At 46.9% G+C, this 13079-nt stretch overlaps 1 protein-coding gene across 1 annotated transcript in view; it reads right to left on the reverse strand.

The window, feature by feature from the left end:
* LOC116704587 (tenascin-like) overlaps positions 1–13079 on the reverse strand; it is a 59763-nt gene that overhangs the window by 30867 nt on the left and 15817 nt on the right. Inside the window, 2 exon segments of the mRNA XM_032540173.1 lie at positions 5879–5994; positions 9567–10565. Of these exon segments, the coding sequence (XP_032396064.1) occupies positions 5879–5994; positions 9567–10565 (1115 nt within the window).

The following is a 13079-nucleotide window of genomic DNA, read 5'->3' on the forward strand; positions in this document are numbered from 1 at the left end:
ACCTCTCCCCCTCCCCCTCTCTCTCTCTCCTCTCTCTCTTTCCCTCATCCCTCTCTTCCTCCCCTCTCTCCTCTTCCTCTCTCCCTCTCTCTCTCCTCTCTCTCTCTCTCCCTCTCTCTCTCTTTCCCTCCTCCTCTCTCTCTCCCCCTCTCTCTCTCCCCCCCTCTCTCTCTCCCTCTCTCTCTCTCTCCCTCTCTCTCCCTCTCCCTCTCTCCTCTCCTCTCTCTCCTCCCCTCTCCCTCTCTCTCTCCCTCTCTCTCCCCCTCTCTCTCCCTGCTCCTCTCCTCTCCTCTCCCTCTCTCCCTCTCTCCCTCTCTCTCTCTCTGTGTCCCAGCTGTGGCCCGCTGGTGATGTCATCCCTCTGGCAGCCGCCATGTTTTTGACTGTGTTTACACGCTTCCGTAGCAACAAGCATCCCACATCTGCGTCTCTTCCTCTCCGCCTCGCAGCGGTCAGCGACTGCTCGTCTGCTTTCGCTCTGATCCGTCCCGAGCGTCATCTGTCCTCTTGTCTTTTGTTTTGTCTTTCTCTCTCTCTCTTAAAGGGATAGTTCACATGTTTGGAGAAGCAGTAGTATGTCCTCCTGCAGGGTTAGCACCAGAGGACGCTCTACAACGTCCCTGTTAGTGATGGCGTTGCATAGTCTGTCCACCAGAGGACGCTCTACAACGTCCCCGTTAGTGATGGCGTTGCATAGTCTGTCCCCCAGAGGACGCTCTACAACGTCCCTGTTAGTGATGGCGTTGCATAGTCTGTCCACCAGAGGACGCTCTACAACGTCCCTGTTAGTGATGGCGTTGCATAGTCTGTCCACCAGAGGACGCTCTACAACGTCCCCGTTAGTGATGGCGTTGCATAGTCTGTCCACCAGAGGACGCTCTACAACGTCCCCGTTAGTGATGGCAGTGCATAGTCTGTCCACCAGAGGACGCTCTACAACGTCCCTGTTAGTGATGGTGTTGCAGAGTCTGTCCACCAGAGGACGCTCTACAACGTCCCCGTTAGTGATGGCGTTGCATAGTCTGTCCACCAGAGGACGCTCTACAACGTCCCTGTTAGTGATGGCGTTGCATAGTCTGTCCACCAGAGGACGCTCTACAACGTCCCCGTTAGTGATGGCGTTGCATAGTCTGTCCACCAGAGGACGCTCTACAACGTCCCTGTTAGTGATGGCGTTGCAGAGTCTGTCCACCAGTGGACGCTCTACAACGTCCCTGTTAGTGATGGCGTTGCATAGTCTGTCCACCAGAGGACGCTCTACAACGTCCCCGTTAGTGATGGCGTTGCATAGTCTGTCCACCAGAGGACGCTCTACAACGTCCCCGTTAGTGATGGCGTTGCATAGTCTGTCCACCAGAGGACGCTCTACAACGTCCCCGTTAGTGATGGCGTTGCATAGTCTGTCCACCAGAGGACGCTCTACAACGTCCCCGTTAGTGATGGCGTTGCATAGTCTGTCCACCAGAGGACGCTCTACAACGTCCCTGTTAGTGATGGTGTTGCAGAGTCTGTCCACCAGAGGACGCTCTACAACGTCCCTGTTAGTGATGGTGTTGCAGAGTCTGTCCACCAGAGGACGCTCTACAACGTCCCTGTTAGTGATGGCGTTGCATAGTCTGTCCACCAGAGGACGCTCTACAACGTCCCCGTTAGTGATGGCGTTGCAGAGTCTGTCCACCAGAGGACGCTCTACAACGTCCCCGTTAGTGATGGCGTTGCAGTCCCCAAGAGCTCTACACTCCGTCAGTGTGGCTCATAGTCGCCACAGAGGACGCTCTACAACGTCCCTGTTAGTGATGGCGTTGCATAGTCTGTCCACCAGAGGACGCTCTACAACGTCCCGTTAGTGATGGTGTTGCAGAGTCTGTCCACCAGAGGACGCTCTACAACGTCCCGTTAGTGATGGCGTTGCATAGTCTGTCCACCAGAGGACGCTCTACAACGTCCCTGTTAGTGGTGGCGTTGCATAGTCTGTCCACCAGAGGACGCTCTACAACGTCCCTGCTAGTGATGGCGTTGCATAGTCTGTCCACCAGAGGACGCTCTACAACGTCCCTGCTAGTGATGGCGTTGCATAGTCTGTCCACCAGAGGACGCTCTACAACGTCCCTGTTGGCAACTCTGATTATTTTTTTGTTATTGTGTTTTTGTTTAAGTTTCATATCTTAAGTTTGTATTTTTCTACATTCTATTTATCAGAACTTTAATGTACTTTCATGTTCTGTTGTGACAATAAAACAAATTGTCATCATTTTATTTTAGTGAGAACTCATAAATAACTACAAATAACTAACGTTAGGGAAATCAGTTCCTCTAGGTAAGACCTCTACGAACTCTGCTCTCTGGCGCTTTAATTTGTGACCCAAAAACCTCCACCCCGACCAGATCCAGACCCGACCCAGACCAGGTCCCTACACGGTCCCAAGCGCTCTCACACAGCAGCACATTACAGGGCTTAACTAATCTCTGCAATATGGACGGATGGTGGACGAGATCAGGCATGACGGGGACCTGAAGCCGCTATCACGCTCTCTTCAGAGGATCCAGAAGTTGAATTTATGTTCTTGTCAAAGGAGTCTGGTCCTGACCGGACCCCCCCAGGGATCTGGTCCACTCTTGTCTTTTGTCTTTTTCTTTCTCTGGACATGAACTAGAGCTCAGAGTCCTTTCTCCTCTCTGTGGCTTTGCAAAGAAATTAAATCATCCTCTCATTACGTCCTCTCATTACTTCCTGTCTTATTCCCTCTTCAAGCATCTCTTTATCTCTTCTTAAATCCATCCGTCCCTCCGTCCATCCATCCGTCCCTCCGTCCATCCATCCGTCCCTCCGTCCATCTGTCTGTCCCCCCGTCCGTCCATCTGTCCATCAATCACGTCTTCTCTCTCCAGTTGTGGGCGGCTGAGGATAATTCCTGGTGTCGTTAGTCCCGTCCAAACCTCTCAGAGTCGTTATGAGGCTCAATCCCTCGATGATGTCATCACGGGAGATGGATGGCTGCTCTGTTTTATTGAGGTGTGTGTGTGTGTGTGTGTGTGTGTGTGTGTGTGTGTGTGTGTGTGTGTGTGTGTGTGTGGGAAAACATGTTTTGAGAGGAAGCCAGGACATTTGCGGAAAGGTGCTTCCTCCTGTTTGTCTGGTGTGTGTGTGTGTGTGTGTGTGTGTGTTTGTGTGTGTGTGTGTGTGTGTGTGTGTGTGTGAGAAAGTATGTGTGTATGTATGTATGCATGTAAGTGTGAGTGTGTATGTGTGTGTGTGTGTAAGTATGTGTGTGTGTGTGTGTGGTGTGTAAGTAGTGTGTGTGTGTGTGTGTGTAGTAGTGTGTGTGTGGGAAAACATGTTTTGAGAGGAAGCCAGGACATTTGCGGAAAGGTGCTTCCTCCTGTGTGTGTGTGTGTGTGTGTGTGAGAAAGTATGTATGTTTGAGTGTGTGTGTGTGTGTGTGTGTGTGTGTGTGGTGTGTCTGTGTGTGTGTACGTAAGTGTGTGTACGTGTGTGTGCACATGTGTGAGTTGGTTTCTTTTCATCTTAGTGACAGTTTTGATTTTGACTGATTTACAGAGTGAAGTTGAGTGTTTGATGTGTTAGCGTCTCTCTCTCTCTCTCTCTGTCGTCTCTCTCTCTCTTCTCTCTCTCTCCCCCTCTATCTCTCTCTCCCACTCTACATCTCTCTCTCTCTCCCACTCTACATCTCTCTCTCTCTCCCCCTCTCTCTCTCTCTCTGTTTCTCTCTCTCTCTCCCCCTCTATCTCTCTCTCCCACTCTACATCTCTCTCTCTTTCTCTAACATGACCCCCACAAATACCAACGCAATTAGTAATTTTCCACTTCTTTAATTGCCTTCTGCTGCTGATTGATCGCACATGTTCGAAGACAAGTGAATGAGAGGTTGGTGGTGCATGGAGCTGAAGGACTGATGGGGGGGGGGGTAACAGAGTACTCAGGTACAACAATGATGAAGGTAGTTAGTAAACATGACCTGTATCTACGTCTACGGTGGCGGCGCCCTCTAGTGGCCGGAGTAAGTACGACGGGAGCGAAGCAGGAAGTAAGGTGACAGAGTACAGAGCTTTTGGTTTATGGTCAGGCCATGAAATGATGTCACCTCGGCTGTGGTTTCCATGGTGATGTTGTCACGGCGCATGGTTGTCACGGTGTGTAGTTGTGCGCCGCCGATTTTTGACATGGTTGGCTGGGAAAACCTCTACGAACATCTGCATCTCATTCTTCATGTACAGACCACAGAGTCCAACATCTGTATGATTCTTCATGTTCCGACCACAGGGTCCAACATCTGTATGAGTCTTCATGTACAGACCACAGAGTCCAACATCTGTATGAGTCTTCATGTACAGACCACAGAGTCCAACATCTGTATGATTCTTCATGTACAGACCACAGAGTCCAACATCTGTATGATTCTTCATGTACAGACCACAGGTCCAACATCTGTATGAGTCTTAATGTACAGACCACAGAGTCCAACATCTGTATGATTCTTAATGTACAGACCACAGAGTCCAACATCTGTATGACTCTTCATGTAAAGACCACAGGGTCCAACATCTGTATGATTCTTCATGTACAGACCACAGAGTCCAACATCTGTATGAGTCTTCACGTGCAGACCACAGAGTCCAACATCTGTATGATTCTTCAAGTGCAGACCACAGAGTCCAACATCTGTATGATTCTTCATGTACAGACCACAGGGTCCAACATCCGTATGATTCTTCATGTACAGACCACACAGTCCAACATCTGTATGATTCTTCATGTACAGACCACAGGGTCCAACATCTGTATGATTCTTCATGTGCAGACTACAGAGTCCAACATCTGTATGAGTCTTCATGTACAGACCACACAGTCCAACATCTGTATGATTCTTCATGTACAGACCACAGGGTCCAACATCTGTATGATTCTTCATGTGCAGACTACAGAGTCCAACATCTGTATGAGTCTTCATGTACAGACCACAGGGTCCAACATCTGTATGATTCCTCACGTGCAGACCACAGGGTCCAACATCTGTATGAGTCTTCATGTACAGACTACAAGTATTAATAATAATAATAACATGTTTGTTTATTAACTTTGATCCTTGTTCTAAATTTTCTTCTTTTCATGTGTTCCCCCTTGAGCCCATCACACACACACACACACACACACACACACACACACACACACACACACACACACACACACACACACACACACACACACACACACACACACACACACACACACACACACACACAGAACACCTGACGGTGAACACATGAATGAAATATGAAGGTGAACATCTTCGTCCCGTAGGCTTGTTTCTTGTTTGTGTTGTTAGGTTTTTGTTGCTCTGTTAATGTTTTGATTTGTTTTCTGAATAAAAAAGAAAAGCTCGAAGACACATCTGCGGTCTGACTTATCTCTCCAAGTATGTGTTTGTGTTTTTGTCTCTCTGCCGACTGTGGACCGGAGACATTTGAACATGTCTCCTTCCTTTAACAGCCTGTCTTCCCTTTCATGTGGAGTGGAACTGGACAGACGTGCATGCAGGACACCGTGCATGCAGGACGCCGAGCATGCAGGCCAACGTGCATGCAGGACGCTGTGCATGCAGGACGCCGTGCATGCAGGACACCGTGCATGCAAGAAGTTGTGCATGCATGTCCGTCCTGCATGCAGGACCTTGTGCATGCAGGACCTTGTGCATGCACGTCCGTCCTGCGTGCAGGACGTTGTGCATGCACGTCCGTCCTGCATGCAGGACGTTGTGCATGCACGTCCGTCGTGCAGGACGTTGTGCATGCAGGACGGACGTGCATACAGGACACCGTGCATGCACGACGCTGTGCATGCGGGACGGACGTGTGGTACCTGACTGGTGAAGGTGATGTAGTAGGTGTCGTACTGGACGGGAGGCGGAGTCCAGAGCAGCGTGACGGAGGACTCTGTGATGTCTCTGGTGCTCAGCTCGGAAACCCCCAACATGGCTGAGAGAGAGAGAGACAGAGAGAGACAGAGTGAGGTCAAGAGAGAGAGAGAGAGAGAGTGAGAGCGAGAGAAAGAGACAGAGTGAGGTCGAGAGAGAGAGAGAGAGAGTGAGAGACATAGACAGAGAGACAGACAGACAGATCCATATGTAATGTTGACAGTAATAAATACAGATCCCAGTGCAGTACTTCATAACAACACGTCTCAATGGATCATCATGAGAACAGCGGGAAGTTCTTCTTCTCTTCAAGTTTTGAAGTTTTCTAAACTTCTCGTCCGTCACATTTTATCAGCATTGTTTTCTTGTCTTTCATGTTTTATCTCCGCTCCGTGTCATGCAGAGCGGTGAAACCCCAGCCTGAGACATGGGGCGGTGTGCAGAGCCTCGCTGTGAACTCGATAATAACTCACAGGTTGCTTTTACTGCGCGGGTTTCTCATAAAACGAGGGCTGAGAAAGTAGTATTTGTACGTCGGCCCTTCCCATCTCTGCCTGTGAGCGTACCCTGTAAATCCAGAGTCACTCAGTAATGATCTCTTCTAAAGAGTCCAGCATGTTGTTTTTAATTCTCCGTGTCCTCCTTGGCTACTAGCAACTGTGTGCGGGGGGGGGGGGGGGGGGGGGGGCGTATACCTTATAAATCCCACAAGGGGAAATTACAATTTCCACTCTGGGGTTATTACACACAGGCCTGAACTATACACACATAATCAGGTCCTATACATCTATACATGCACTAATGGAGAGATGTCAGAGTGTGGAGGGTTTAGGGGTGGGGGGGGAGGGGGGGGGGGGGCTGCGCGTCATGACGTCATGGTTACTGTAGCCGCTTACCGAAAAAAAACAAAAAACATGAGGCACATGCATTTAGAAACTGTTGGATTATTGGACACAAACTCCATGAAGGAAGGTGCAGATCAACCGCTTTTATGGAAAGAGCCTCATAAAGGATACATCATCATCATCATCATCATCATCATCATTATTATTATTATTATTATTATTATTATTATTATAGAACACTTTTTGCGCTTTTATACTATGTTCTATTTTTGTCATCTGTGTTTTCCTTCTCATGGGATAAATAAAGCTCTTCCCACCATATAATGGTGCATTCAAGTGTATCAGAAAGCAGAAATGTCGTCTTTGACGCTTGAAATAACGCTGGGGGAGGACCCCCCCGCCCCCCCCGCGCCCCCCCACAAAAGGCCCATTCTTAGCCAGAAAAATTAATATGTATGTGGCTATACATACTGCATATATATATTTAAATATATGTGGTACAGCACTGCCCAATAGGTATACATGTTTGTGGCTCGGTGGGACAACATTGGTTCTGAACCTAAAGTTGCATGCGGGCCGGATCATTACGTGCATGGGGCCTTCATTCGGCCCGCGGGCCATGAGTTTGGCACCGGTGGCTAACGATCTCACACACACACGTGTGGTCCTGTGTCGGCAATCTGAGCGAGTTTTACGGGGCAGCTGCAGATCTGGATCCTGCCGCAGATCTGGATCCTGCTGCAGATCTGAGTCCTGCTGCAGATCTGGATCCTGCTGCAGATCTGAGTCCTGCTGCAGATCTGGATCCTGCTGCAGATCTGAGTCCTGCTGCAGATCTGGATCCTGCTGCAGATCTGAGTCCTGCTGCTGGGTTAATGAAACACTTCCGTCACTGGAAGCCGCCCGAATGCGCTAATGTTGCCGCGGCAACAACAACAACAACAACAATGACAAAAGAACTAGAAGTAATCTGCGTAGCGGCCCTTTAACCCTCATGTTGTCCTCATGTTGTCTTCATGTTGTCCTCATATTGTCTTCATGTAGTCTTCATGTTGTCTTCATGTAGTCTTCATGTTGTCCTCATGTTGTCTTCATATTGTCCTCATGTTGTCTTCATGTAGTCTTCATGTAGTCTTCATGTTGTCCTCATGTTGTCTTCATATTGTCCTCATGTTGTCCTCATGTTGTCTTCATGTTGTCCTCATATAGTCTTCATGTAGTCTTCATGTTGTCTTCATGTAGTCTTCATGTTGTCCTCATGTTGTCTTCATGTAGTCTTCATGTTGTCTTCATGTAGTCTTCATGTTGTCCTCATGTTGTCTTCATGTTGTCCTCATATTGTCTTCATGTAGTCTTCATGTTGTCTTCATGTAGTCTTCATGTTGTCCTCATGTTGTCTTCATATTGTCCTCATGTTGTCTTCATGTAGTCTTCATGTAGTCTTCATGTTGTCCTCATGTTGTCCTCATGTTGTCCCCATGTTGTCTTCATGTTGTCTTCATGTTGTCCTCATGTTGTCTTCATGTAGTCTTCATGTAGTCTTCATGTTGTCCTCATGTTGTCCTCATGTTGTCCCCATGTTGTCCCCATGTTGTCTTCATGTTGTCCTCATGTTGTCTTCATGTAGTCTTCATGTTGTCTTCATGTTGTCCCCATGTTGTCCCCATGTTGTCCTATATCAAAGTTCTTTTTAATTCCCCAAAATAACATGATTGATTCCAACGCTCTTTGCCAAGTACAAATCTCTACTTTCATTAATTTTGGGTCTTATTCTATTTTATAGCATTGTAAAACAAAGTGAAGTGTTTTTTGAAATAGTATTGAGTAAAAGTTGACATATTCCAGTCTGTGATTATCATCAACATCCATTCCTTTAATTTTAGTCTCAATAATTCCTAATTTCTGCTTTTCTAACTCAAACATTAGGTATAATTTCCTATAAATGAGGTTCATTGACCATAAATTCCAAAAATAACTGTAAAACTAAAGTTAATAAGTTAGTGTTACCTAGTGTTAGACGTCCAAAAAGGGGCAATTGAATAAGACGCCCCAAAATTAATGAAAGTAGAGATGTGTACTTGGGAAAGAGCGTTGGAATCAATCATGTTATTTTGGGGAATTAAAAAGAACATTGATATGGAGAATATAAAGGAGAAGCTCGCAGACAGTTTGGACTTCATCAGCTGTTTAGGTTTAATTACTAATGTTAACTAGCATGTTAGTTAGCAGTAATTAGCCTGTGCCTATGTTAATGTTAACTAGCATGTTAGTTAGCAGTAATTAGCCTGTGCCTATGTTAACATTAACTAGCATGTTAGTTAGCAGTAATTAGCCTGTGCCTATGTTAATGTTAACTAGCATGTTAGTTAGCAGTAATTAGCCTGTGTCTATGTTAATGTTAACTAGCATGTTAGTTAGCAGTAATTAGCCTGTGTCTATGTTAATGTTAACTAGCATGTTAGTTAGCAGTAAATAGCCTGTGCCTATGTTAATGTTAACTAGCATGTTAGTTAGCAGTAATTAGCCTGTGCCTATGTTAACATTAACTAGCATGTTAGTAAGCAGTAATTAGCCTGTGTCTATGTTAATGTTTACTAGCATGTTAGCATCAAACACAACAAAGGCTGTCAGGTGAATGGCGTTTTGAGCCATTTCAGCGATTTTGAAATGACTCCCATCTTGTTTGCAATGAGAAATATTCACATCATATATCATATTGTGACATAAACATCGTGGTGATCTGGTAATCTGGTGATCTGGTGATCTGGTTCCCCCCCAACAGACTCACCGGTGTCACAGTCGGGCCCGGTCACGCCGTCCTCACACTGGCTGCAGTCCGCTCCGGTGAACCCCCGCCGGCAGACGCACCGCCCTTTGACGCACCGCCCCTTGTTGTTGCAGTTACCGGGGCAACCTTTGGCGGCGCAGTCCGGCCCGGCGAAGCCCACGTCGCAAACGCACACCCCGTCCACGCACTTCCCCCGGTCGCCGCAGCTGTTGGGACAAGCTTTGTCGGCGCAATCCGGTCCGGTGAATCCACCGTCGCACACACACCGTCCTTCGACACAGCGCCCCCTGCTGTTGCAGTTTCCAGGACAGGCGGTCTCGGAGCAGTCCGCCCCGGTGAAGCCGCTGTGGCACACGCATTTGCCGTTCACGCACTTCCCGTGGTTGTTGCAGTCATCTGGACACGACTTCTTCTTTGAGCAGTCCGGCCCGGTGAACCCAGGTTGGCACACGCACTGTCCGTTAACACAGCGCCCCCTGCTGTTGCAGTTGCCAGGACAAGTGGTCTCGGAGCAGTCCGCCCCGGTGAAGCCGCTGTGGCACACGCATTTGCCGTCCACGCACCTGCCGCGGTCCCAGCAGTCATTTGGGCAAATTCTTTCAGAGCAATCCGGTCCGGTGAATCCATCGTCGCAAACACACTCTCCGTCGACACAGCGCCCCCTGCTGTTGCAGTTGCCGGGACAGGCGGTCTCGGAGCAGTCCGCCCCGGCGAAGCCGCTGTGGCACACGCATTTGCCGTCCACGCACCTGCCGCGGTTGCTGCAGCCGTCGGGGCAGCCTCCCCGGGAGCAGTCGGAACCGGTGGAGCCGGGGTCGCACAGACACCGTCCGTCCACGCAGCGTCCCCTGTCGTTGCAGTTCCCGGGACAGTTGGACCGGCTGCAGTCGGGTCCGCTGAAACCGGAGAAGCAGACGCACTTTCCGTCCACGCAGCGTCCCTGGTCGCTGCACTCGTTGGGACACTCGTCCGTCTCTGGCTTGATGGAGCAGCCGGCACCTGAAGCAGAAGGGACGGACGCGTTAAACAAGGGAGACGACACACAGAGACGCGTCTCACGTGGGCGTAAGTTTCATCTAAAGGTTGAACCAGTGAGCCCAGAATTTCTCAAGAGCAATTTATGAAGGTGACAAACAAAGCCCCCCCTACAGGTTTCTATATAGAGTTCCCCTACAGGTTTCTCTATAGAGTTCCCCCTACAGGTTTCTCTATAGAGTTCCCCCTACAGGTTTACATATAGAGCTCCCCTACAGGTTTCTATATAGAGTTCCCCCTACAGGTTTCTCTATAGAGTTCCCCCTACAGGTTTCTATATAGAGTTCCCCTACAGGTTTCTCTATAGAGCTCCCCCTACAGGTTTCTCTATGGAGCTCCCCTACAGGTTTACATATAGAGCTCCCCTATAGGTTTCTATATAGAGTTCCCCCTTCAGGTTTCTCTATAGAGTTCCCCCTACAGGTTTCTCTATAGAGTTCCCCCTACAGGTTTACATATAGAGCTCCCCTACAGGTTTCTATATAGAGTTCCCCCTACAGGTTTACATATAGAGCTCCCCTACAGGTTTCTATATAGAGTTCCCCCTACAGGTTTCTCTATAGAGCCCCCCTACAGGTTTCTCTATGGAGCCCCCCTACAGGTTTCTCTATGGAGCCCCCCTACAGGTTTCTCTATAGAGCTCTTGATTCCACCCAACGCTCTTTGCCAAGTACAAATCTCTACTTTCATTAATTTTGGGTCTTATTCTATTTTATAGCATTGTAAAACAAATGGAAGTGTTGTTGAAATAGTATTGAGTAAAAGTTGACATATTCCAGTCTGTGATTATCATCAACATCCATTCCTTTAATTTTAGTCTCAATAATTCCTAATTTCTGCTTTTCTAACTCAAACATTAGGTCTAATTTCCTAAAAATTAAGTTTTGACCATAAATTCCAAAAATAACTGTAAAACTAAAGTTAATAAGTTAGCGTTACGTAGTGTTGAAAAGGTAAAAAAAGTGACAAACATTGAAAAAAAGCATCAAAAGTGTTGAAAAATGTTGAAAAAAATGTTGACTTCAATTTTAAATTTTTGACAGAAAGACAACCCGAGGGTTATAATTTCCCATTTTTTGGGATCTCTATCTATCTATCTCTCTATCTATCCATCTATCCATCTATCCATCTCTCCATCTCTCCATCTATCCATCTATCCTCTATCTATCCTATCTATCTCTCTATCTATTACTATCTATCCATCTACCATCTATCCATCTACCCATCTATCTATCTATCTTATTCTCTATCTATCTATCCTATCTACTATCCATCTATCCACTCCATCTATCCATCTATCTACTCTCTATCTAATCTATCTATCTATCTATCATCTATCCATCTATCCATCTATCCTCTCTATCTATATCTACTATCTATCCATCTATCCATCTATCCATCTATCCATCCATCTATCTCATCTATCTTTTATCTCTATCTACATCGATCTTCTCTCTATCTCTCTATCTACCTCTCTCTATCTATCTATCTATCTATCTATCTATCTCTATCTATATCTCTCTATCTCTCTATCTCTCTATCTATCTATCATCTACCCTCTCTATCTCTCTATCTATCTCCTATCTATCTCTCTATATCTATCCCCTCTATCTCTCTATCTCTCTATATTCTCTCTATCTCTCTATCTCTCTATCTATCTATCTCTCTATCTCTCTATCTATCTCTTATCTATCTCTCTATCTCTCTATATATCTATCTATCTATCTATCTACTCTATCTATCTTCTTATATCATCTTCTATCTATCTATCTATCTATCTCTCATCTCTACCCATCTATCTATCTATTATCTTATCTCTTCTATCTATCTATCTATCTATCTATTCTCTCTATCTCTCTATCTATCTCTCTATCTACCCAGCTCTACCAAGGCAGGGACAGAAGCTTTGTATGGTCTCATAAACTACGTTAATTTGAAACATGTCTCCAGTTATTGGGGACAGACGTCTCTTCCTTCGTAGTCTTACGGCTCTGATCCTCCTCGTTAGCCACTAATTACACAAGAGGGGAGGAGCCGGAGACTGAGATCACACTGGGCAATGAGCTGAGGACACACACACACACACACACACACACAACACACACACACACACACACACACACACACACACAACAGACAGACAGACAGACAGACGACAGACACACACAACACAGAGACAGACAACAACACACAGACAACACACACACACGACACACACACACGACAACACAGACAGACACAACACAGAGACAGACACACACACAGACACACACAACACACACACACACACACACACACACACACACACACACACACACACAGACAGACAGACACACACATACACACACAGACAACATATACACAGACAACAGACAGACAGACACACACACAACCACACAACAACATAACACCACAGACACACACACACACACACACAACACACACACACACACACACACACACCACACAGAGACACAC

Source organism: Etheostoma spectabile, chromosome 16 (genome assembly GCF_008692095.1).
Source record: "Etheostoma spectabile isolate EspeVRDwgs_2016 chromosome 16, UIUC_Espe_1.0, whole genome shotgun sequence".
Lineage (NCBI taxonomy): Eukaryota > Metazoa > Chordata > Actinopteri > Perciformes > Percidae > Etheostoma > Etheostoma spectabile.